The sequence below is a fragment of the Oryx dammah genome, unplaced genomic scaffold, assembly GCF_014754425.2.
Source record: "Oryx dammah isolate SB20612 unplaced genomic scaffold, SCBI_Odam_1.1 HiC_scaffold_5, whole genome shotgun sequence".
NCBI lineage: Eukaryota > Metazoa > Chordata > Mammalia > Artiodactyla > Bovidae > Oryx > Oryx dammah.
In genome coordinates this window covers 58123471-58151037 of record NW_024070189.1, presented here as the reverse complement: position 1 = coordinate 58151037, position 27567 = coordinate 58123471, and the positions used below count along the sequence as shown (strand labels likewise).

General features: G+C 38.3%; 1 protein-coding gene and 1 pseudogene across 1 annotated transcript; both read left to right on the top strand.

Moving 5' to 3' along the window:
• The first annotated feature begins 4586 nt into the window (after window positions 1-4586).
• LOC120864480 lies at window positions 4587-17822 on the top strand (annotated as a pseudogene).
• An 8184-nt stretch (window positions 17823-26006) lies between these two features.
• Window positions 26007-27567, top strand: LOC120864479 (protocadherin alpha-2-like; the record flags this gene model as incomplete). Its single annotated transcript, XM_040241553.1, has 1 exon — window positions 26007-27567. A coding segment is annotated over exon 1 (1461 nt), but the record flags the coding sequence as incomplete, so codon positions are not given.

Genomic DNA, 27567 nt, shown 5'->3' with positions numbered 1-27567 from the left:
TAGAATGGCAAAGACTAGAGATCTCCTCAAGAAAACTGGAGATATCAAGGGAACATTTGGGCATGATAAACGACAGAAATGGTAAGGACCTAACAGAGGCAGGAGATATTAAGAAGAGGTGGCAAGAGTACACAGAAGAACTATACAAAAAGGGTCTTAATGACCAGGATAATCACAATGGTGTGGTCACTCACCTAGAGACAGACATCCTGGAGTGTGAAGTCAAGTGGGCTTTAGGAAGCATTATTACCAACAAAACTATTGGAGGTGATGGAATTCCAGTTGAGCTATTTCAAATCCTAAAAGATGATGCTGTTAAAATGCTACACTCAATATGTCAGCAAATCTATCCAGTAGACATGTACAGATATGAATGTTAGACTGTAAAGAAGGCTGAGCACAGAAGAATTCATGCTTTGAAATTGTGGTGCTGGAGAAGACTCTTGAGAGTCCCTTGGACAGCAAGGTGATCAAACCAGTCTATCCTAAAGGAAATTAAACGAATATTCATTGGAAGGGCTCATGCTGATTTTGAAGCTCCAGTACTTTCTTTGGCCACCAGATGTGAGGAGCCAACTCATTGGAAAAGACCCTGATACTCGGAAAGATGGAAGGTAAAATGAGAAGTGGGTGGCAGAGGACGAAGTGGTTAGATAGCATCACTGACTCAATGACATGAACTTGAGCAAACTCCAGGAGACAGTGAAGGACAAGGAAGCCTTATGTGCTGCAGTCTGTGGGGTTGCAAAGTCAAGCACGACTTAGCGACTCAATAACAACAATACATCATTAGCAAAAAAATATAAAGTGAGAAACACACGTTAAAATGATGTATAACATAACCACATTCATTTAAGAATGTATTCCAATATCAAATGGCAGAGTTCAACAATGGAAAACCACAATTACTTCTGCACCAACAAAATAGCTACAAAAATGATCATGTTGTCTCATTTTCTAACATATAATTCAGATATTCTGTTTAATCAATAACATAAATCCAACTTTTATCAAAATTGAGAGAAAACATGCACTAATTGGAAATAATGTAATCAGAAAGAATGTGGAATGACATTTAGTAGTGGATATCAGTTTACTCACCATCAGGGAACTCAAAGCAAAACAAAATAAAAAGACATCAGAGAACTCATACTGGTGAAAACACAATGACTGTGAGAAGATGTTTAAATTTAAGTCAGTCAGTCTTTACCATACCATAGAGAATTCATACTGGTTAGAAATTTACTAATGTTAAGAATGTGAAGGCTTCCCTGGTGGTTCAGTGGCAGAATGTCCACCTGCCAATGCAGGAGATATGGGTTTGATCCCTGGTCTGGAAGGATCCCACATGCCACAGAGCAACTAAGCCCACATGTGCCACAACTGTAGAGACTGTGCTCTAGAGCCTGGGATCTGCAACTACTTAGCCAACTCACCACAACCATTGAAGCCCACATGCCCTAAAGCCTGTGCTCCACAAGAGAAGTCACCACAATGAGCACCCCATGCACCAAAACTAGAGAGTAGCCCCCACACACCTAGAGAAAAGCCTGCACAGCAATGAAGACCCAGTACAGCCTAAATAAATAAATAAAATTATAAAAAGAAGAATATGAGAAAGCCATTATTTGTGTGGATAATATAGTCAATACCAGAGAATCCATACTGATGGGAAATCTTGTGAATATAAGGAATGTAGGAAGTTGTTTAGAACTAATTGAGTTCTTTTTGTAAACCAGAGAATTCATACTGGTGATAAACTTTATGACCATTAGTAATGTGGGGAAGCCTTTCTTATGTGCACACAAATTACTTAACATTGGTAATTTATACTGAAGAGAAACCAATGAATGTAAGAAATATGGAAGGATATTTAGACATAATGCAGTCTTTACCATGTATTAGAGAATTCACACTGGTGAGATGCTTTATGAATATTAGAAATGTGATAAGGCCTTCATTTTGTGTGGACAGTTTGTCCACATGAGAATATTCATACAGGTGAAGAATCATAGGAATATAAAGAATGTGGGAAGGTCTATAGACTTGATTGCATTCTTTCCTCAAGGCAGAGAATTCATACTGGTGATAAATTTTATGAATGTAAGGAGTGAAGGAAAGCTTTTATGTGTGGACAAGTTACTCAACCTCAGAGAATTCATACAGGTGAGAAATCTCAGGACTATAAAAGAAGGACTTTAGACTGAATTGAGTTCACTCTTTAAGTCAGAGAATTCATACTGATGATAATCTGTACGAAAGCAAGAAATGAGAGAACATCATTATTGTGTCTGTACAAGTGACTTAATATGAGAGAATTCATACTGGTGAGGTACTGATTAATATAAGAAATGTGTAAAACTGTTGCTGGGAATATAAACTGATACAGCCACTATGGAAGACAGTATGGAGATTCCTTAAAAAACTAGGAATAAAACTACCATATGACCCCAAAATCCCATTACTGGGCATATACCCTGAGAAAACCATAATGAAAAAGATACATGTACCCCAATGTTCATTGCAGCACTAATTACAATAGCTAAGACAGGGAATCAACCTAAATGTCTGTACATTGGAACATTACTCAGCCATAAAAAGGAATGCATTTGAGTCAGTGCTAATGAGGTGGATGAATCTAGAGCCTATTATACAGAGTGAAGAAAGTCAGAAATAGAAAAACAAATATCATATATTAATGTATATATATGGAATCTAGAAAGATGGTACTAATGAACTTATCTGCAGGGCAGCAGTGGAGACGCAGACATACAGAACAAACTTATGGACAGGGGAGGGGAGGAGAGGGTAGGACAAATGGAGAGAGTAGCATGGAAACATATACCCTACTGTTTGTAAAATATATGGCCAGTGGTAATTTGCTGTATGACTCAGGGAACTCAAAATGAGGCTCTGCGACAACCTAGAGGTGTGGGATGGGGTGGGAGGTAGGAGGGAGGGGATATATGTATACCTATAGCTGATATATGCCGATGTATGGCAGAAACCAACACAATACTGTAAAGCAATTATCCTTCAATTAAAAATAAATTGTTTTTAAAATGTGCAAAGACAACCCACAGAATGGGAAAAAATATTTGCAAACAGTTGACTGGCAAGTGATTAATCTCCAAAATTTACAAACAGCTCATGCAGCTCAGTATCAAAAAACCAAACAACCCAATCAAAAAATGGGCTGAAAATCTAAATAGACATTTCTCCAGAGAAGACAAACAGATGGGCAAGAAATGAAAAGATGCTCAGCATCAGTAATTATTAGAGAGAGGCAAACCAAAATTATAATCAGATATCACCTCACAAGAGTCAGAATGGCCGTTATTAAAAAGTCTACAAACAATAAACTCTAGAAAAGGTGTGGAGAAAAGGGGACTCTCCTTCACTGTTGGTGGGAATGTAAATTGGTAGAGCTACTATGGAGAACAGTATGGAGGTTCCTCAAAAAACTAAAAATAGACCTAGCATATGATCCAGCAATCCCCTTCCTGGGCATATACCTGGAGAAAAACGTGTTTCAAAAGCATACATGCATCCCAATATTCATTTTAGCACTGTTTACAATAACCAAGACATGGAAGCAACCTAAATGTTCATTGACAGATTGATGGATAAAGAAGATATGGTACATATATACAATGGAATAGTTAAAGTGAAAGTCACTCAGTAATGTCCGACTCTGCTATTCCATGGAATTCTCCAGGCTAGAATACTGGAGTGGGTAGCCTTTCCCTTCTCCAGAGATCTTCCCAACCATGGGACCAAACCCAGGTCTCCTGCATTGCAGGCAGATTGTTTACCACCTGAGCCACAAGGGAAGTCCCAAAATAGTGGAGTGGGCAGCCTATCCCTTCTCCAGTGGGTCTTCCTGACCCAGGAATTGAACCAGGGTCTCCTGCATTGCAGGCGCATTCTTTACCAACTGAGGTATCAGGAAGCCCCCAATGGAATATTACTCAGCTACAAAAAGAGTAAAATAATTCCATTTACAGCAACATGGATGGACCTACAGATTTTCATACTAAGTCAGACCCAGAAAGACAAATGTAATATGACATTGCTTATGTGCAGAATCTAAAAAAATGATATGAATGAACTTATTTGCAAAACAAAGACTCATAGACTTAGAAAACAAACTTATGGTTACCAAAAGGGAAAGGTGTGGGAGGGGAGGTATAAATTGGGAGTTTGGAATTAACATATACACTCTACTGTATTTAAAATAGGTATGCTAAAAAATAAAAATAGATAAGCAATAAGGAACTACTGTATAGTGCAGGGAACTCTACTCAATATTCTGTAATAACCTAAATGGGAAAATAATTTGAAAAAGAATATAAGTATATACACACAACATTGGAAGTCAACTATTCTCCAATATAGCATACAGATTTTAAAAAACATGGAAAGATATTTAGACTTAATTCAGTCCTTACGATAGGTTAGAGAACTCATACTGCTGAGAAGCTTTATGACTATAAAATACTTAATAAAGTCTTTACTGTGCATGAACGACTTACTTAATACCAGTTTAGTAATATTGGCCAAAAAATCCTCTGCGTGTAATCAAAATGGGAGAACTATTAGCATGCATCAACAGGTTCCTTGATAATATTCATATTGGCAAGAAGCTCTTTGAGTGTAAGGAATGTGTGAAAGCTTTTAGACATAATTTAATCCTTAATACATGTTGGTGAATTTACACTGGTGTGAATTATTATGAATATATGGAATGTGAGAAAGCCTTTAATCAAAGAAGACATCCTAATATGCAAAAGAGAATTCATAATGATGAAAATTCTATAAATATAAAATATGTGGCAAAGCCCAAAATAGTGGCTATCAGGTTACTCAATTTCAGTGAATTCATACCGGGGAGAGACTCTATGAATGCATGGTATGTGGAAAGACCTTTATTCATGTTAGATATCTTAGTTTTCATCAAGTAATTCATTCTGGTGAAAACAAATTTTAGGAACTTAGGAAGAACTTTAGGCAACATTTACATCTTTCTCAGTTTGGGAGAATTCATAATATAATTTAATTAACAAAGAAAGCCTTCATTTTTTATACTTCTGTTTGTAGATAATCAGAATATCTATCCCAGAAACAAAATGGGTAGTGTAGAAACTCTGTATGCTAATTTATGTTCTTATGTCTTTTACTGGTGCAGTTTTACCAGGTATAATTTGGAATTATAATAGTTACTTTGGAGAAATTTTGATATAGACTAGATTGTACATTTTGAGGCACAAAGGAAATCATATTTCTACTTCCCAGTGGAGTGCTTTATTTAATTTCTGTGAGGACCCTTCCACCTTGAAACTGGACTTTAAAATTGCCTGACATAATAATTGCTTAAAGCAAATTAAAATCATGAGAAAATTAGAAATGCCTTATTTGTAGATCCACAAAAGCCCATTACATTCCCCTCCATATCTTTTCTACTTTTCCCTTACCCATCTTCCACTTCCAGGACCTTGTTCAATTTTCATTGATTCCTTACTTTTACTCCTCTTCCTTTTCCTCAACTCACAAAACCCTCATTTACTACATCTTAAATTTTATGTTCTCACTTGGGAAAGACTTCAACATGTAGCTATGTTTGGATTTCTGTGCCATTGTTTGGACTTTCCATAGCCCAAAATAAAAAAGAATAATGTTTATTAAGATGATCATGTGGTTTTGTCTTTTATTGATTTAGAGTATTGCACTAATAGATTTTCAGATGATGAAACAACCTTGCATTACTGGGATAAATCACTGTTAGTCATCATGCTTTATCTTTTCAAAATTTTGCTGGATTCAATGTGCTAATATTTTGTTGAGTATTTTTGTCATATTCATAAGAGATATGAGTAGGTTTTAAAATTTTTTATTTATTTGGCTGCAGTGGATCTTACTTGCGACTTGTGGGATCTTCGATCTTTGTTGTGGCAGGTGAAATCTTTGGTTGCTGCATGCAAACTCTTAGTTGTGACATGTGGGATATAGTTCCATGACCACAGGTCAAACCCAGGCCCCCTGCATTGGGAGCACAGAGCCTAATTAGTCACTGGACCACCAGGGAAGTCTCTATATGTTCTTTTTTTTCTTATAATATCTTGTCTGCTTTTACTATCAGTGGCCTCATAGAATGAGTTGAGAAATATTCCTTCTTTTTCTATTTTTTGGCAGGTGTGATGCAAAACCTCTATTAAAAGACTATCTGATCCTGGGATTTTCCTTGTAGAAAGTTTTTTTTTTTTAATGACTAACTCAATCTCTTCACTTGTTATAGGTCTATTCAGATTTTTATATTTTTTTCTATAATCAATTTTGGTAGTTTGTGTCTTTCTAGGAATTTTTCCATTTCATCTACATTATCTAATTTGTTGGTCCACACTTGCTCACAATATATGAACCTTATCATATGTGATTCTTATTTCTACAAGGTCAGTATTCATGTTCTTTCTCTCATTTCCAGTTCTAGTAATTTTATTCCTTTTCTTTTTGTCAATCTAGCTAAAGTTTGTCAATCTTACTGATCTTTTAAAAGAACTATCTTTTAGTTTTATTGATATTTTATTTTTCTCTGTACCTTAGTTCATCAATATCTATTATGTCTTACTATTTATGTCCTTCTGGTTTATTTAGGTTTAGTTTGCTCTTCTTTTTTTCCCTTCAGTGTCTTAAGGTAGAAGTTTAATTTATTAATTTAAGATCATTCTTCTTTTTGAACTTGCAGTTGTAAATTTCCCTCTAAGCACTTGTCTCCCATTAAGGTTTGGTATGTTGTGCTCTATTTTTATTTACCACAAACTATTATTTTTTGACGCTTCTTCCTTTGATGATTGGTTATTTAGTAATATATTATTTAATTTTTACATATTTTTTGCATTTCCCAATTTTTTTGTTATAATTTCTAATTTCCATTAAAGGGGAACACCCTTTAGTGAGTTATCTTTTTAAATTTATCAAAACTTGCTTCATGTCTTGGTTATGGTCTATCCTGGAGACTGTTTCATGTGTACTTGAGTACATTTGAGTACATTGAGTATATATTTTATTGATGGAGTTTTCTGTAGAAGTCTATTATATCTAGTTTCTAGTATCTAGTTTCTACAGACAGTTGTTCAAGTCTTCTGTTTCCTTGTTGATCTTATGCATGGTTATTTCATACAGGATTGATAGTGGAGTATTGAAATCTCTGTTGTGGAATTATAATGTCTTAGTGTTGGTTTCTTTATATTTATTCTACTTGGAGTTCTTTGAGTTTATTGGATTTGTAGATACATGTGTGCACTTTGTTGCTCAGTCATGTCCGACTCCTTGCAACCTCATGAACGGTAGCCTGTCAGGCTCCTCTGTCCATGGAATTTTTCAGGCAAGAGTACTGGAGCAGGTTGCCATTTCCTACTCCAGGGGATCTTCCTGACCCAGGGATTGAACCCATATCTCTTGCATCTCTTGCATTGGCAGCCACCTGGGAAGGCCAGTATATTTTAAAAATAATCTTTCTACTCATTTCTCCTTCTCTTCTCACTCTTGGGCTCCAATAATGTATATATTCTAATTCTTGGTGTCCCATGAGTCCCTTAGGGCTCCAATTACTTTTCTTCAATCTTTTTTCTTTCTGTTCCTCAAACATTTCCATTGTCCTACCTTCCAAGTTTGCTGATTCTTTATTCTGCCTACTGGTTTTGGCTGTTGAACTACTCTGGTGAATTTTTTACTTCAGTTATTGTATTCTTCAGCTTTAAAAAAAATCTTTGGTTGTATTGGGTTTTTATTGCTGCGTGGGCTTTTCTCTAGTTGTGACAGGTTGGGGCTCCTCTCTAGCTGTAGTGTGTAGGTTTCTCATTGTGTTGGCTTCTCTAGTTGTGGAGCACCTGCTCTAGGATGTTTGAACTTCAGTAGTTGTGGCTCCCAGTCTGTAGAGCACAGGCTCAAGAGTTGTGGCACATGGGTTAAGCCACTCCACAGCATGTGGGATCTTCCTAGATCAGAGATCCAATATGTGTTTCCTATATTGGTAGGAAGATTCTTTACTGGTGAACCACAAGGAAAGTCCTCAGGTTTGTTTTTTATACCATTTTCCTATTGAAGAGTATCTTGTTTTTCCCCCAGTGTTTTGGATAGTGTAAACAATGCTTATAATGCTATTAACATTTATCTAGAGGTTTTTGTGTGAATGTAAGTTATTACTACTCTGGGATAAGTACCCAGGAGTGCAATTTTAAGTCTATTTTTTCCCAAAAGAATAGGCAATTATTTTCCACAATGACTGTTGTGTTTTATATTCTTAGAAGCCACTTATGAATGGTCTAGTTTTCTGCATCCTTGCTGACAGTTGATATTTTAACTTTTTATTTTAGTCATTCTGGTAGGTATATAATGATATCTTATTATAGTTTTAATTTGCATGTACCCAAATGCTACTGATATTGAAAATATTTTCATATGTTTCTTTGATATCTGTATATATTTTTTGGTGAAATGTTTCTTCATGTCTGTCAAGGTTCTAATTGGGCTATTCACCAAAGCAATCTTGAGAAAGAAGAATGGAACTGGAGGAATCAACCTGCCTGACTTCAGGCTCTACTACAAAGCCACAGTCATCAAGACAGTATGGTACTGGCACAGAGACAGAAATATAGATCAGTGGAACAAAATAGGAAGCCCAGAGATAAATCCATGCACTTATGGACACCTTATCTTTGACAAAGGAGGCAAGAATATACAATGGAGAAAAGACAATCTCCTTAACAAGTGGTGCTGGGAAAACTGGTCAACCATTTGTAAAAGAATGAAACTAGAACACTTTCTAATACCATACACAGAAATAAACTCAAAATGGATTAAAGATCTAAATGTAAGACCAGAAACTATAAAACTCCTAGAGAACATAGGCAAAACACTTTCTGACATAAATCACAGCAGGATCCTCTATGATCCACCTCCCAGAATATTGGAAATAAAAGCAAAAATAAACAAATGGGACCTAATTAAAATTAAAAGCTTCTTCACAACAAAGGAAACTATAAGCAAGGTGAAAAGACAGCCTTCAGAATGGGAGAAAATAATAGCCAATGAAGCAACTGACAAAGAATTGATCTCAAAAATATACAAGCAACTCCTGCAGCTCAGTTCCAGAAAAATAAACGACCCAATCAAAAAATGGGCCAAAGAACTAAACATACATTTCTCCAAAGAAGACATACAGATGGCTAACAAACACTTGAAAAGATGCTCAACATCACACATTATCAGAGAAATGCAAATCAAAACCGCAGTGAGGTACCATTTCATGCCAGTCAGAATGGCTGCTATCCAAAGGCCTACAAGCAATAAATGCCTGGAGAGGGTGTGGAGAAAAGGGAACCCTCTTACACTGTTGGTGGGAATGCAAATTACAGCCACTATGGAGAACAGTGTGGAGATTCCTTAAAAAACTGGAACTAGAACTGCCATACGACCCAGCAATCCCACTGCTGAGTATACACACTGAGGAAACCAGAATTGAAAGAGACACGTGTACCCCAATGTTCATCGCAGCACTGTTTATAATAGCTAGGACATGGAAGCAACCTAGATGTCCATCAGCAGACAAATGGATAAGAAAACGGTGGTAAATATACACAATGGAGTATTACTCAGGCATTAAAAAGAATACATTTGAATCAGTTCTAATGAAGTGGATGAAGCTGGAGCCTATTATACAGAGTAAAGTAAGCCAGAAAGAAAAACAACAATACAGTATACTAATGCATATATATGGAATTTTGAAAGATGGTAATGATAACCCTGTATGCAAGACAGCAAAAGAGACACAGATGTATAGAACAGACTTTGGGACTCTGTGGGAGAGGGTGAGGGTGGGATGATTTGGGAGAATGGCATTGAAACATGTATAATATCAAATGTGAAACAAATCGCCAGTCCAGGTTCGATGCATGATACAGGATTCTCGGGGCTAGTGCACTGGGATGACCCAGAGGGATACTACAGGGAGGGAGGTGGGAGAGGCGTTCAGGATGGGGAACACGCGTACACCCACGGTGGATTCATGTTGATGTATAGCAAAACCAATATAATATTGTAAAGTAATTAGCCTCCAATTAAAATAAATAAGTTTATATTTAAAAAATAATTGGGCTATTCAGTTTTTTACTGTTGAATTTTGTTTTTTTATTGTACATTCTAGATATGGGTTCTTTGTCAGTTTTATGTGCTTGCAGACAATTTCTCCAAAATTTTAGCTTTTATTCCCATACCCTAAATATGGTATTTCACAGAGTAAACTTTCTTAAATATTGATGAAGTCTAATTTATCAATTTTTTCCTTTTACAGACTATGCTTTTGCTATCAAGTCTAAGGACTCTTTCCCTACCCTTAGATCTTAAAGATTTTCTCCTATTTTTGGTAAAACTTTTAGAGTTTTATGTTTTATTTTATGTTAATGATCCATTTTGAATTGATTTTAATATAAGATATGAGACTTCGGTGGGTCTTTTTATTTGTTTTTTGTTTTTCCTAACAAGTCCAATTGCTGTAACAATATTTGCTAGAAAAGCTGTCTGTCTTGCATTTAATTGCTTTTGCACCTTTGACAAATTCAGTTAATTCAGAACATTTGAGTGAGTCTATTTTTGGATTATTTATTTTGTTCCATAGATTGATCTACCTGTCTATTTATGTACCAATAATACAGACTTGATTTCTGCAGCTGTATAATAATTCTTAAAATAGGATACACTGGTTCCTTCTAATTTTTACTGTTTTAAAAAATTGCTTGAGGTATTATAGTTCCTCTATCATTCCATATAATCTTGTCTGCTTTTAGAAAATCTTGTTGAGGTTTTGGTAAAAATTGTGCTAAATCCATATGTTAATTCAGGGAAAAGTAACGTCTCCCCATGGCATACTGAGTCATCCAATTCATGAACACAATAGAAATCCTCGCTTATTTAGATATTCTTCCATCAGTGTTTTGTTGTTTTCAGAATATGGTATACATTTATACCTAACTATCTTTTTTGAGCTAATGTAAGTAGTATTGTATGAGAAGGCAATGGCACCCCATTCCAGTACTCTTGCCTGGAAAATCCCATGGACGAAGGAGCCTGGTGGGCTACAGTCCATGGGGTCGCTAAGAGTTGGACACAACTGAGCGACTTCACTTTCACTTTTCACTTTCATGCATTGGAGAAGGAAATGGCAACCCACTCCAGTGTTCTTGCCTTGAGAATCTCAGGGACAGGGGAGCCTGGTGGGCTGCCATCTATGGGGCCACACAGAGTCGGACACGACTGAAGAGACTTAGCAAGTAGTATTGTATTTTAAATTTAATTTTGGTATGTATATTTTCATTGTTAGTATATGAAAATATATTCATTTTTGTATGTTTGTTTTCTGTGACATTTCTGAACTCACTTTTCTAGGAGGTTTTTAAAAATTCCTTGAGGTTTTAATGTATACAGCTGTAATATCTGTAATTAGGGGCAGCTTTGTTTTTCTCATCCATATTCCTCTAATTTCCTTTTCTTGCTTTATTGCATGGAGTAGAACTTCCTGCACTATGCTAAAGAGTAGCATTTGGCCTTGTTTCCAATCAGAGATTGACACATTCAGTTCTTCACAATTAAGTATAGTGTTTTCTAGAATCAAGATCACTGGGAGAAATATCAGTAACCTCAGATATGCAGATGACATCACCCTTATGGCAGAAAGTGAAGAAGAACTAAAGAGCCTGTTCATGAAAGTGAAAGAGGAGAGTGAAAAGCTGACTTAAAACTCAACATTTAAAAAACGAAGATCATGGCATCCAGTCCGATCACTTCATGGCAAATAGAAGGGGAAACTGACAGACTTTCTTTTTTTTTCTTTTCTTGGGCTCCAAAATCACTTTGGATGGTGACTGCAGCCATGAATAAAAGACTCTTGTTCCTTGGAAGAAAAGCCATAACACATCTAGACAGCACATTAAAAAGCAGAGACATTGCTTTGCCGACAAATGTCCATCTAGTCAAAGCTATGGTTTTTGCAGTAGTCATGTATGGTTGTGAGAGTTGGACCATAAAGAAAGCTGAGTGCTGAAGAAATGATGCTTTTGAACTGTGTTGTTGGAGAAGACTCTTGAGGGTCCCTTGGACTGCAAGGAGATCCAACCAATCAATCCTAAAGGAAATCAGTCTTTAATATTCATTGGAAGGACTGATGCTGTAGCTGAAGCTCCAGTACTTTGGTCCCCTGATGTGAAGAGCTGACTCATTGGAAAAGATCCTGATATTGGGAAAGATTGAAGACAGGAGGAGAAGAGGACAACAGAGGATGAGATAGTTGGATGGCATCACCGACTTGATGGACATGAGTTTGAGCAAGCTCCAGGAGATGGTGATGGACAGGGAAGGCTGGTGTGCTGCAGTCCACTGGGTCAAAAAGAGTTGGATATGACCGAGGGACTGAATTTTCTATAGGATTGTCATGGATGCACTTTATCAAGTTGAGAAAGTTCTATGATTTTTGAGGAAAAGTCAGATATAATTTTTATATTAGTTCATGTATAGGTAAAGTGTATTTTCCCTCTGGCTTCATTCAAGATTTTTTAAATTAAACTTTTTATTTTGGGATAATTGTACATTCAAATTTAGTTGTAAGTCATAATACAGAGAGATCTTCTGTACCTTTCACCCAGTTTCCCCTGATGATAACATAGAGTAAAACTGTAGTACAATAATATAATTTTAATTTAATCTTTGAGTTTTTACAATGTGAAACTGATATGCCTAGATGTAGATATTTTGGCATTTATTCTGCTTAGTGTTATCTGAGCTTCCTGGTTCTGTGATTTGATGTCTGAAATTAATTTGGAGGAAATTCTCAGTCATTATTATCTCAAATATTTTTTCCTTTTCTCTCTTTCTTCTCCTAGTACTCTCATTATGTGCATGTTATACTTTTAAAAATTTGGCCTACTGTCCTTTGATTTTATGTTCTGTTTTTTAAAAACCTTTTTACTCTTTGCTTACCATTTTCTGAGGAGTCTATTGATATATCTTCTAGCTCAGAGATTCTTTCCTCATCCACGTCCAATCGACTAATGAAGATCAAATTCATCATTAGTCATCAAAGTTATCTTTCATTTCCATTACATTTTAAAAAAATCTCTAACATTTCTTTTTGGTTCTTCCTTAGGACTTCCATCTCTCTGTTTACATTGCCCATCTCTTCTGTTCTTATATATTGTCTATTTTATCCATTGATGTCATTAGTATATTAACCATAGTTGATTTAAATTCCCAATCTGATAATTTCAACATTCCTGGCATGTCTGGTTCTGATGTTTGCTCTGCTCTTCAAATTGTGGAGTTTTTTTTTCCCCCTTTTGGTATACCTCATAATTTTTTATTGATAGCTGGATATAATATACTTGGTAGAAAGAACTGCTATAACTAGTCTAGTCATAATGAGGTAGTGAGGTGTGGGGAGAAGGGAAACATTCTATAGTCCTATGATTAGGTCTTTTAGTGACCTTATGCTTCTGCACTATGAACTTCACAAGTGTTTCTGTTTCTCATTCCCTCCACCACAGGTCAGACAGGATAGCTAGAATGCCCTGGAATTGGGTATTTTTCTTCTGTCTTATGGAAGGTTAGAGTCTGCTGGAACTGGGTATTTCCTTTCCTTTAGGTTAGTTAGGCTCTGATAATAAACAATAAATAATTAAACTTCCATTAATTAGTTTCCCCTGAGGGAAGGCTTCTTAAGAAGCAGAGTACTCTGGGTATTTCACAATGGTTCCTTTTCCCCTCCCACTGCCAGAAACATGAAGGGATTTTTTTTTTTTGATATTTACTGTAGGAATATGGTCAAGCTCTGGGAGATAAATTTAAAAATATTTTTGCCCTAAGCTAAGTCGCTTCAGTTGTGTCCGACTCTGTGTGACCCCATAGACGGCAGCCCACCAGGCTCCCCAATCCCTGGGATTCTCCAGGCAAGAACTCTGGAGTGGGTTGCCATTTCCTTCTCCAATGCATGAAAGTGAAAAGTGAAAGTGAAGTCACTCAGTCATGTCTGACTCTTAGCGACCCCATGGACTGCAGCCTACCAGGCTCCTCCATCCACGGGATTTTCCAGGCAAGAGTACTGGAGTGGGGTGCCATTGCCTTCTCTGATCTCCTCCACCTCAAAATGCTTCCCCCTAGATTTTTCAACTCTGAGACTCATCCACATTGAGCCTCAAGCAGTTTATGCATTATAATTTAAATACTCCTGCTCCATCCATAAGAGGTTGTTGACTTTTTTCAGTCTGCTCAATTTTTGTTGTTAGAATGGAGTGGTGATTTCAAAGCCTCTTACATTCAGAACTAGAAACTGGAAGTCCTTGATAGTGTCTTTTGATGGAAAAATTATTTTTCAACTTTTTTGGAGTCTAATTTGTCTATTTCTTATTTTGTTGCCTGTACCACATACAGGGAATCATCACCAAATCGAAAGTCATGAAGCTTTTGCCATGTATTCAGCTAACTATTTTACAATTTTAAGTCTTAAATTTAGGTCATGGATCTATTTGAGTTAATTTTTCTATGTGGTGGTCAGTAAGGGTATAACTCATAATGATATCCTGTTTTCCTAGGTGGTGCTAGTGCTAAAGAACCCACCTGCCAATGCAGGAGACGTAAGAGATGTGGGTTTGATCCATGGGTCAGGAAGATCCCCTGCAGGAGGGCATGGCAACCCACTCCAGTCTTCTTGCCTGAAGAATCCCATGGACAGAGGAGCCACAAAGAATTGGACATAACTGAAGCAATTTAGTATATCCTGTTTTCCCAGCACCATTTGTTGAAAAGACTTATTTTTCCTCCCCTTAAATGGTCTTAGCACTTTTGTTGAAAATCGTTTGACCATATATGTAAGAATTTCTTTCTGGATTCTTTTTTTCTATCCCATTAGTCTATGTGTCTGTCTTTATGACAGTGCCACACTGTTTTGATTACTGTAGCTTTGTATTAAGTTTTGAAATCAGGAAATGTGAGTCTTTTGGCTTTGCTCTTTTTCAGGATTGTTTTGGCTATTTATGGTCCCTTGAGATTCTGTATATTTCCATATGCATGCCTACTAAATCACTTCTGTCATGTCCAACTCTTTACAATGCTATGTACTGCAGCCCACCAGGCTCCTCTGTCCATGGGATTCTCCAGGCAAGAACACTCGAGTGTGTTGCCATGCCCTCCTCAAGGGAATCTTCCTGACCCAGGGATGGAACCCGTGTCTCCTACATCTTATGCATTGGCAGGCAGGTTCTTTAACACTAGTGCCACCTGGGAAGCTTATGTTTCCATATGCTGCCGCTGCTGCTGCTAAGTTGCTTCAGTCATGTCTGACTCTTTGTGACCCTATGGATTATAGCCAACCAGGCTCCTCTGTCCATGGGGATTCTCCAGGCAATAAGACTGGAGTGGGTTGCCGTGCCCTCTTCCAGGGGGTCTTCCCGACCCAGGAATTGAACCCGAATCTCCTGTATTGCAGGCAGATTCTTTACCACTGAGCCACCAAGGAAGCTCATGTTTCCGTAGACTAATTACCAAAAACTAAAGAAGGAAACCATTTTGTCACCACCAGAGAGAAGACAAAAACTGTAAAAAGATAATTTATTTCAAATATGAAGCTTTAAAAAAGCAAGATTTTAAAGTAAAATGAGAGTGACAGGAAAGGTATAATGCTTTTTCAATGCTATTTTCAAGGAGAGGTGGCCAGGGACTCCAGTGCCTGCTGCTCTCACTTCTGCTCCTCACAGCCTGAGGGACTGGCAATGGCCAGATACATTCTTGGTCCCTGAGGAAGCCAAACACAGCACCTTCGTGGGTCGCATCGCCCAGGACCTGGAGCTGGAGCTGGCGGAGCTGGTGCCATGCCTGTTCTGGGTTGCATTGGGAACTGGTTCCACAGGGAACTTCTGAAGATGAATCTGCAGGATAGCATTTTGTTTGTGAATACTCAGATCCATTGGGAGAAGCTGTGTGGACAGAGGGCCAAATGTAGTATCCACCTAGAGGTAATCGTGGACAGGCCGCCTCAGGTTTTCCATGTGGATGTGGAGGTGCATGCTTTAATAAAAATCCTCGGGTCTTTGGAGCAAGAGAAACAGGTTAATTTATTTCTGAATCTAGATTGCTAGATTCGCGTTTCCCGATAGAGGGCGCTGCTATCACAGACATTGGTACCAATGCTATTCTAAGCCTCAGCTCCAGGGTTTATTTCTCTTTGGGTGTACAGGCTCGTGGTGAACTAAGTCACTTTAACCTGAACTGAAATCTTTGGATAAGAAGAAACAACAGAACTTCATTTATGATTGACAGCCACTGGGACGGGAGCAAACCAGAACTAGACGGTACAGTTCAGCTGCTGATCACAGTGCTTGACGCTCCGTTGTTTGCCCAGGCCGTGTACACAGTGTACTTATTAGAGACTATAGCAAATGGAACATTAGTGATCACATTAAACACCTGTGACGCTGATGAAGGTGTAAATGGTGAAACTGCCTTTTCCTTTGGCAATGATATCCCTCTTGACATAAAAAGAAACAAAAAGCTTCAAAAATGATTCCAGCTCAGGGGAAATTAGGCTATTTGGTAGACTGAATATGAAGAAATGAAACCCTATGAAATTCAGGTAAAAGCAGTTGATAAAGGAGGTCTCCAATATCAAATGACTGCAGGGTTTTAGTGAGTGCTGGATGTAAATGATAATACTCTTTACCAGTTAGAGGACCCTTCACTCTGCACTGTCATTGCCTTCATCTCCTTGCCCAACTGTGACTGTGGTGTCAGTGGGTAGGTGACCTGCACCCTGAGGCCTCATGTCCCCTTCAAGCTGATGTCCACCTAAAAGAATTAATTGGTGCTGGACAGAGCCCTGGACTGTGAAAGCGTGTCGAAATATGTGGTGATGGTGACTGTAAGGTGCTCACCTTCCCTGTCGACCACGACCAACATGTTTGTGGAGGTGGCCAATGTGAACTGCAACATGCCTGGCTGCTGCCTCCTGAGCTGGGTGACTGGGCCGTGCGGTGAGCCAGCTGGTGGCAGGGTAGGTGAGTGCGGGCCACGTGGTGGCAAAGGCGCACACAGTGGATGCAGACTGGGCTATACCACATGGCTGTCTTAAGGACTCGGGGCTACCATGTGTGGCTCTCATACGAACTGTAGCCGGTGGTGGGTGGCGAGCACAGCGCGTTCCTCGTGGGGCTGTACACTGGCAAGATCCACACGACGCACGCCCTGGACAAGGTGGACGCACTGCGCCTGTTGGTGCTGGTGAAGGACGAGGGTGAGCCGGCGCTGATGGCCATGGCTACCGTGCCAGAGGACAGCAGCCGGGTGCCCAAGGCCTCTTTGTGGGCTTCGACGGGCATCGCCAGAGCAGAAATGGTGTTAGTGGATGTCAGCGTGTACCTGACCGTCAGCATGTACCTGATCATCGCCATCTGCGTGGTGTCCAGCCTGTTGATGTCATGCTGCCGCTGTACACGGCGCTGTGGTGTTCTGTGTTGCCCAGCGAGGGTGCATGTGGTCCACAAAGCCCAAGCTGGTGCGCTCCATCATGGTGGGGAGCTGGTCTTACTCTCAGCAGACTCAGCAGAGGGCGGGTGCTCTGGGGAGGGACCACCCAACACCGACCTCATGGCTTTCAGCTCCGTCTTTGTTCAGGTCTGAACACGTTGGGAGGAAATGAATATCCAGAAACAAATTCGGATCTTTCTGGTAATGTAAATTCAACTTCCAAGCTTTAGGTTTAGTTTTTTAATTTTTTAACTTATCTAACCATCTTTTCAAATGTCACTTTAAAAACTGTATTCCAAGTGTTCGCTAAAGTCAGAACAAATCTTACGATTTATTGTAGATGTTTATTCTAGTACATATGGCTGCATCTTGAATAGAACTTGGAGTCAAACAACAAGCACATATAGGGACAAATCATCACATTCCTTGGTTTAAATAGCAGGATACTTTTGAAAGAAATACTCAAGTATTAAGTAGGTTTGAGCATATTTAGCATAGGATCTTAATGTAGTCAAATACAGTGACATTTTCAAGTTTATTTCTATCTCATAATGAAATGTCAAGCTCTGGACAAAAAATTATAGGCGAGTTTTTAGAAACCATTTGCCTTTCCTTAATATTTTAAGTTTCAAAGTGGGCAATTTAAAAAATCATTTTAAGCAAAAGTAATTTAAAATATATTTTAGTGGATATTTTAATTTTTGTATTAAAATATACAGTTATTTTTTGGTTGCCACTATGGTCACCATCCTGATGCCAATGACTTTGAGTTCTCCTGGTTTTAGAAAGATTGATGTGGAATGATTTTGTTATTATAGAATCATTGAATAGGAAACACTTACTGAGCACCTTCCATTTACCCACAAATGTTCTAAGACACTTTATTTTTATTTCTTTCAACCTTTCCAATAACTTTGTGAAGTGCATACTTTAGTCTCACTTTGTGGATGAAGGTGCTGAGGCTCAGAAAAACTAAATGCAATATTTTTACTTAGTTTCCTCTAAATTTCCCAAGGATATCCAAAACTGGCTTGTTCTAATGCACTTCATTGCCTTGTATAAAGTATTTAAAGTAGCTTACAATGGAAGATATTTATAAGAATGATTTTTAAAATCTGTTTAAAAGTCAAAGTAAAAGATCAAGAGAAGAGTGGGAACAATTTATCAAAAAACCAATAATAGGTTGAGTGCAAATCCTAATACTCATCTTCCTAGAAGTAAATACAGAAGTATAAAAAAGAATAAAAGGAAATTCTCTATACCAAATTTTCAAGAGAGGAAAAAAAAAACTCCTCTCTTTATGCTGTAAACTCAAACAGTTGATTACTGATCATTATGTAAGGGTTTAGCAATATACTGAAGAGTATGTTTGATAGCAGTTTTGCAAAACCAGCTGAAACACATTCGTTAAAAATATTATACTTGCTAGTCACTAAGTCAAGAGCATAATGTTAAATTTTATTTCCTATGTTTGATTCTGAAGTTACACAAGCATTAAATGAACATATTTTTGTCTTCAAACATTCAAATAAACATACAGAAAATGTCCTATGAAAGTCCCCTTATAGAAACATTCTATAAGAAGTTAGTATAATTTAGTAGTTAAGTTTCTAGAGATTTGAACTGATAGAGAACTGTTGCTTAGAGTGTTTCAAAAAACAGAACAAGATGTTTCTGCAACTTTTCAAATATTAATTATCATCCCCGTAGGCTTTTGGCAAAAATCAGCAAAATAATATTAATAATAATAATAATTTAAAAGTCATATTTGCCAAGTTTCCAGCTCCTTTAAATGTGAGGTAAACTTTGCAAGATTATCAAGTTGAGAAAGATAAATTGAGTCACAAAAGAGTTTCTCTTCCCTAATTCACACTACCTATGTCCCCATGTCCAGGCTTAGGAATTTCTCTAGGGACACTCAATATATTTACAGATGGATCCATTCCACAAGCACAAATGGAAAGCCTACTGCATACTAAGTCCTGCTGTAGAAACTAGGGACCTAGCAAGAGTGAAACAAGATAGGTGAGGTCCCTGACTTCAAGGTGATCACACTGTAACCCATTTAAAATTACAATTGTGTTATGAAAAGACTTGGATTTGGTGTAATATTGCCTTTTCAGTTTTGTTTAAACAAATTGTCTTATAAAGGAGAATCTCATTCTATTAATAACTTTTTAAAAATAGGCAATATAATGCTGACTGCTATTAGCCGTAGTTAATATTCTTTTGCCATTCAGAATCTTTGTGCCAACTTTCAATAGTTTTGTCTTCCTTTATAAGATTTCTTCCATGAAATGTATTCTTTCCTTTCTTCTTCTTTATTAAGATGACCCAGTTGCCTTATTTTTTTACTTTTCCACCATTCTTTGCTATCATTAACGTGTTATATAGATTAATGGGAAAGTTTATTTTTTGGCACATATTTCATGGTATGTTTACAATTCAAATTAGTCATTCAGTTGGGAAATGTATTAACTTAAAATGGTCATATCTTCAAAAGGTAAAGTTATATATGCTGAGATCTTATCGGATATGGCGGGCTACAGTTCATAGAATTGCAAAGAGTTGGACACAACTGAAGCAACTTAGCACACATGCAATTTGATTAGTTTTGGTTAATATTAATTATCCATTAAAGCTGGCAGCTTCACACCTTTGTCATCTACCTGAAAAAACTAGACAGAGATCATTGTGCTATTAATACTTTTTATTCTCATTTTTCTATGAAGGCTCCAGAAATCATCCCAGTGGAAACAAAACCTATCATTGCTTTCAGTAAAATATTGGTAAAACATACCATATTATCATTTGATTATTCAATTTCAGTAATGAATTTAAATTTCATAACTATGATTTTAGGATACTTTCAAGTTACCTTGGAATAATTATAACAATGTAATTTAATTTGTAGGGGAATACTACAAATTAGCATTGTCTAAAATATAAGGAATAATACCCAAGAAGATTATCTCTTGATATGTTCCTTCTTTTTCAGAAAACTTCCTTTCTAAGATTAGAACTGTGATTCTATTTTCTAGTATTTGTTGTTCAGTTTCTAAGTCGTGTCTGACTCTTTGTGATCCCACAAACTGCAGCATGCCAGGTTTCTCTGTCCTTTACTATCTCCCTGAGTTTGCTCAAACTCATGTCAGTTGACATGACCATTGACCTGACATGTCCAAACTCATGACCATTGAATCAGTGATGCCATACATCTCATCCTCTGTTGCCCCTTCTCCTCCTGCCCTCAATCTCCCAGCATCAGGGTCTTTTCCAATGAGTCAGCTCTTTGCATCAGGTGGCCAAAGTATTGGAGCTTCAGCATCAGTCTTTCCAGTGAATAGTCAGGACTGATTTCCTTTAGGATTGACTGGTTGGATCTCCTTGCAGCCCAGGAGACTCTCAAGAGTCTTCTCCAACACCAGTTTGAAAGCGTCGATTCTTTGGTGCTCAGCCTTCCTTATGGTCCAACTCTCACATCCATATATGACTACTGGAAAAACCATAGCTTTGACTATATGGACTTTTGTCAGCAAAGTGATGTCTCTGCTTTTTAATAAGCTATCTAGGTTGTCATAGCTATTCTTCCAAGGAGCAAGCATCTTTTAATTTAATGGCTGCAGTCATCGTCCACATTGATTTTGGAGCCCAAGAAAATGAAATCTGACAGTTTTCACATTTTCCCCATCTATTGCCGTGAATTGATGGGACCAGATGCCATAATCTTAGTATTTTGAATGCTGAGTTTTAAGGCAGCATTTTCACTCTCTTCTTTCACCTTCATCAAGAATGTTCTTTTGCTTCTCTTCACTTCCTGCCATTGAAGTGGTATCATCTGCATATTTGAGGTTGTTGATATTTCTTCTGGCAATCTTGATTCCAGCTTGTGATTTATTCAGCTTACTGTTATTTTCTAGTATGTGCTGTGCTATGCTTAGTCATGTCCAACTTTTTGCAACCCCATGGGTTGTAGCCTGCCAGGCTCCTCTGTCCATGGAGATTCTCCAGGCAAGAATACTGGAGTGAGTTGCCATGCCCTTTTCCAGGAGATCTTCCTAAACCAGGGATCAAGCCCAGGTCTCCCTCATTGCAGACGAATTCTTTACCATCTGAACCATCAGGGAAGCCTATGAATACTGCAGTGGGTCGCCTATCCCGTTTCCAGGGGATCTTCCCAACCCAAGAATCAAACCAGGGTCTCCTGCATTGCAGGATTCTTTACCAACTGACCTACCAGGGAAGGCCATTTTCTAGTATAACAGTAAATAATTAGAGAAGTTAGGTATCACTTCAAAGTACCTTTGAGACTTATGGTCAGGCAAGAATGCAAATAGATGAGAATGAGAAACAGTTGTTTATTTTGGTAGCCACTGTCAATATTTCTGTTCTCCTCCTTCTGGGAACACTGGAAGATTTCATTTCCTTGCTACCTTGAACTTTGATTTTCTTTGATCAAATACATGTGAATGATGTATATCACTTCCAAGCAGAAACAGATAATTGCCAGTGAAAGATTGCCTCCTGCTGTCTTTTCCTATTGTAGCATTTGTGGAAGTACAGGTTGATGCTGAGATGCCATTGATCAAAATATTCTGGGATGCTGAGCCAACATGTGGAGAAAAGCTGTCCTAGACAGTCTCCCATAACTACAGAGGACTTTGCAGGAGTCAGAGATAAAATCATGTTTATTTAAAATGGAAACAGTCAATATACAGCAACATGGTCATTGGGATTCCACTGCCATTAAGCTAATGTGAATAGAATACATTTTACAAGAAGAGCATTACAACATGTAGTCTATACAACTGATAGGAGAACATTATTATTGACCCTTTCACTAAAGTATCTGACCATTAAGTAGATTAGATAACTTGGATTCCATGGAAAAATTATTGTGTAGTGATTTCTTTTTATATAAAAATCAGGAGAAGAAAAATAATAAACTGAATTTAAAATGTTTTAGGCACCTCTTTTTTTTTCTTGCCTATCATCCATTTCCCTTTCTTGTTTTCTTCCTTCAGGGGCTTTGTTGTAGTTTTGCGAAAGACTTGAATGAGCATTTTCGAAGAATGAATGCTCAGAGACGTAAAATCATAGGGAATTGACAGTTTGCTTTGGTAAGTGCAAAGGGTATTCTTAGCAATGGATACTATATTGGTTTTGTAAAGCTTCTGTATGTAACAAATTACCACAATCTTGGGGGCTTGAAACAACACAACAGAAATTTATTCTCTCACAGTTCTAGAGGCCAGAAGTCCAACAAGGTATTGGCAGGACCATGTTCTTTCTGAAGACTGTAAGGGGAGAATTCTTCCCAGCCTCTTCCAGGTTTTGGTGGCTCTAGCCATTCTGTGGCTCATGGCAGTGTAACTCCAGTTTCTGTCTCAGTGGTCGCAGATCCTTCTTTCACATGCCTCTGTGCATTTTTTCTGTCTCTTATAAGGATATTTGTCACTGGATTTGTGACCCACCCAAATCTAGGATAATGTGTTTAGGTTTATCTTAATTATGTCTGTAAAGATCTCTATTCCAAATAAAGACACATTTTAAGGTTCTGAGTGGCTATATCTTTTGGGAGCTACTATTCCAACCACTACAGATACAAAGAAATGTTAAGCTTATTGGCTAATTTTGGCTTCTCAGACTCCTATCCCCATTGGAGGAAATGTGCTTGCATTTCTGGCAATGGAAATCTATCTCTCTGAGAGAGGGGGAGAGATATTCCGGGTCCTCAGAAACCCTGAATAACAGAAGAATGTGCCTCATACCTTCAGACATATGATTCTCAAATTCCAGAAAAAATTAGTTTATAGGATTGCAAAAATTTTCTTTAAGTAAGCCATGTTTCCTAAAGCTAATAACTGGATTTTAGGCATAACTCCTTAGTATGTCAACAGTAGCTGGTATGTGGCTACTGATTATTAAAAAAACCCATAGGGTATTACAAATACACAGTTGTACTGCAACTACTTAATGATATAATGGCTAGCAGCTATGTGCAATCACTTTAAGCTCCAGGAGAAACCGAATACATGAGTCCTTGTACTGGCCTTAACAAAAACCAACCTCCTTGTTTTCAGTCCACATAATTTCGGTGTGCCTGATTTCATCTCCTGGCTTCAAGAATAAATAAGCAAACCATGTCTGGCCAGTGTGAGGACCATCACCACTATTGACTAAAGAAAAGATATGTCATCTAAACAGGATCAAAGGAAGTGATTTTCTAGGACTTTTTCCTGGGATGCTAGGAAAAGGGCATTTTTCTTTCTGCTGAGAGTCACTACATGTGGCCTGAAAATAGGTAGCCTAAAAGCTACCCTAGCCATTTTTGCCATCACATGTAAAAGTATTATAAATGTTGAGATAATTTTCTTATGACGTTATTAAAGTGTGTACACCCAGCTCTTCCTGAAACCAGTACACAATTTTCCATTTCCATGTATAAAACAATAAATAATGTTCTGCTTTTTTGCTTAAGTCAGTTTACTTGGGGTTTATTGTTAGAATATGATTAATAGACATATATACTTCATAGATGATGTGCATAAGTGTCTTAAGATATTGGACTCAAGGGAGAAATTAGCATTGGGTTTCAGTACCAGGAAAAGCTAGTTTTTCTTTAGCAAAGATTTTTTTCTTTTACTGACACTATAAATTTTGCAGTTTATTTTTGTTTTCCTCTTTGCCGAAAACAAAGTTTGTGACTGCCTTATTGTGGTTCAGTCATAAGATGTGTCCAACTCTTTGCGACCCCATGAACTGCAGCACTCCAGGCTTCCCTGTCCTTCACTATCTCCTGCAATTTGCTCAAACTCATGTCCATTGAGTCAGTGATGCCATTTAACTATCTCATCCACTGTCTCCCTCTTCTCCTCATGTCTCAGTCTTTCCCAGCATCAGAGTCTTTTCCAATGAATAGGCTCTTTGCATCAGGTGGCCAAAGTATTGGAGCTTCAGCTCAGCGTCAGTCCTTCCAGTGAATATTCAGGGTGTCCTTTAGAACTGACTGATTTAATCTCCTTACTGTCCAAAGGACTCTCAAGAGTCTTCTTCAGCACCACAGTTTGAAAGCATCAGTTCTTCAGCGTTCAGCCTTCTTTGTGGTTGTGACCTCCTTAGAGTAACTGAAGATAACTTTTATGCATTTTGACACTGACTTACCCTCAATTCATTTTGTTTTATCCCTATGTTATCTTTGTCATATTTTCATATCATTTGCATATGAAGGGGACAGCTAAGAATTATTAAAGTAAGATATTCTCAACACTAAAAAGAGATCAATTGTACTGTTCTTGAATAAAAATCCAAATGTAGTAGAAAAGGGGATATTCTTAATTAAGAATACATTATCCAGATGAGGAAAATAAATTATTAATTTACAAACATCTGTGAACAGTCCAGAAAGCAAAATTAAATCACAAAGCAAAAATTATATATATAAATATATTTTCAATTTATAAAATATAAACTAAAATATCCTTTGATTTCTATGTGTTTTACTTGAAGAAACAGAAAAAAATTCTGTTATATCCAAAAGAACTGGAAGTAGGGTCTCACAGATATTTTCATGGTGGTAATGGTTTAGTTGCCAAGTTGTGTCTGACTCTTGTGATCCCATGGACAGAGGAGCCTGGCAGGCTACAGTCCATGGGATTCTCCAGGCAAGAATACTGGAGTGGGTTGCCATTTCCTTCTCTAGGGATCTTCCCAACCCAGGAATCGAACCTGGGTTTTCTACATTGTAAGTGGATTCTTTACCAACTGAGCTGCAAGGGAAGCCCATATTTTCATACCCATGGTTATAACAGCACTATTCTCAATAGCTAAAAGGTGGAAGCAACCCAGATATCCATGGACAGGTGGATGAATGAATAAACAAAATGTGGTATATAAAAAAATCAGAATATTATTTGGCCTTATAAGTAAGGAAATTCATCACATGCTACAACATGGATGAACCTTAGTGAAATAATCCAGTCACAACCAAACTGTGAGATTTCACTTATGTGAGGTACCTAGAGTGGTCAAATTTGTAAAAACAGAAAGTAGAATGGTGGTGAGAGGGATGCGGTGTGGTGGAAAAGGGGAGTTGTTTTCTAATGGGTATAGAGATTCATGTTTGCAAGATGAAAGTTCTCAAGATATTTCACAACAATGTGACTATAACAAACTAAACTTTATACTTAAAAGTGGATGATATGGTAAATTTTGTTATATATTTTTTAACACAGTAAAAGGGGGAAATGATATATTTCAGTTTAAGATAGGTATTTTTCCTAAATGAAATCTATCAGTAAACTTAGCCTGAGCAATTGTTAAAATTTAAATCCACACAATCAACAGTAGAGCCTACATTTTGGCCACATGATGTCGCTGTCTTACCACAGTATGTTCTCTAAGAAGAAAAATACCCAGAACCCTATTGTGACTCCAGAGAGGAGAGCAATAAGAGAAGCAGCAGGACTTGAGCAGAGATTAGAGGACAACATTTAAAATTTTGCACAACACGATATTCTAATTTGATCAACTCACTGAGAATTGGTGATGGTGTCTTCTAAGAGTAGGGGCGTGGAGGTCCGGCATCTGCTTCCGCTGCTTCTGCTCTTAGCTGTAGGCGAGGCCCGGAGCGGACAGGTCCGCTACTCAGTCCCCGAGGAGGCCAAACACGGCACTTTCGTGGGCCGCATAGCCCAGGACCTGGGACTGGAGCTGGCGGAGCTGGTGCAGCGCCTATTCCGGGTGGCATCCAAAGGCCGCAGGGACCTTCTGGAGGTAAATCTGCAGAATGGCATTTTGTTTGTGAATTCTCGGATCGACCGGGAGGAGCTGTGCGGGAGGAGAGCAGAGTGCAGCATCCACCTGGAGGTGATCGTGGATCGGCCGCTGCAGGTGTTCCATGTGGAGGTGGAGGTGAAGGACATTAACGACAACCCGCCAGTATTTCCAGTGGCGGTAAAGACTATCCGGTTTCACGAATCGAGACTGCTTGACTCACGGTTTCCTCTAGAGGGGGCATTTGATGCAGATATCGGAGTAAACGCTCTTCTCACCTACAAGCTCAGCTCCAGTGAGTATTTCTTTCTAGATATACAGACAAATGATGAACTAAGTCAGTCTTTGTCTCTTGTGCTGAGGAAATCTCTGGACAGAGAGGAAACTGCTGAAATTAATTTGTTTCTAGTGGCTACTGATGGGGGCAAACCTGAGCTCACGGGCACTGTTCAGTTGCTTATTAAGGTATTAGATGTGAATGACAACGAACCTACTTTTGACCAATCAGTTTACAAAATACAGTTGTTAGAGAACGTGGCAAATGGAACCTTGGTGATTAAATTAAATTCTTCTGATGCAGATGAAGGATCAAATAGTGAGATTGTGTATTCATTTAGTAGTGATGTGTCCCAGAATATAAAGACCAAGTTCAACATAGATCCTAGCTCAGGGGAAATCAGAACTAAGGGACAATTAGATTATGAAGAAGTGAAATTATATGATATTCAAGTTATTGCGTATGACAAAGGGACTCCGTCAATGTCTGGGCACTGTAAAATTTCAGTAAAACTTGTGGACATCAATGATAACTCACCAGAAGTCTCAATCACGTCTCTTTCACTTCCCATTCGAGAAGATGCTCCACTGGGCAGTGTCATTGCTCTCATCACGGTGGCCGACCGTGACTCCGGTGCCAATGGACAGGTGACCTGCACCCTGAATCCCCAAGACCTCTTCAAACTGGTGTCCACCTTCAAGAATTACTATTCATTAGTGTTGGACAGCGTCTTGGATCGCGAGAGCGTGGCGAACTATGAGGTGGTGGTGACCGCGAGGGACGGGGGCTCGCCTTCGTTGTCGGCCACGGCCAGCGTGTCCGTAGAGGTAGCCGACGTGAACGACAACGCGCCCGCGTTTGAGCAGCCCGAGTACACGGTGTTCGTGAAGGAGAACAACCCGCCCGGCCGCCACATCTTCACCGTGTCGGCGCGAGACGCGGACGCGCAGGAGAAC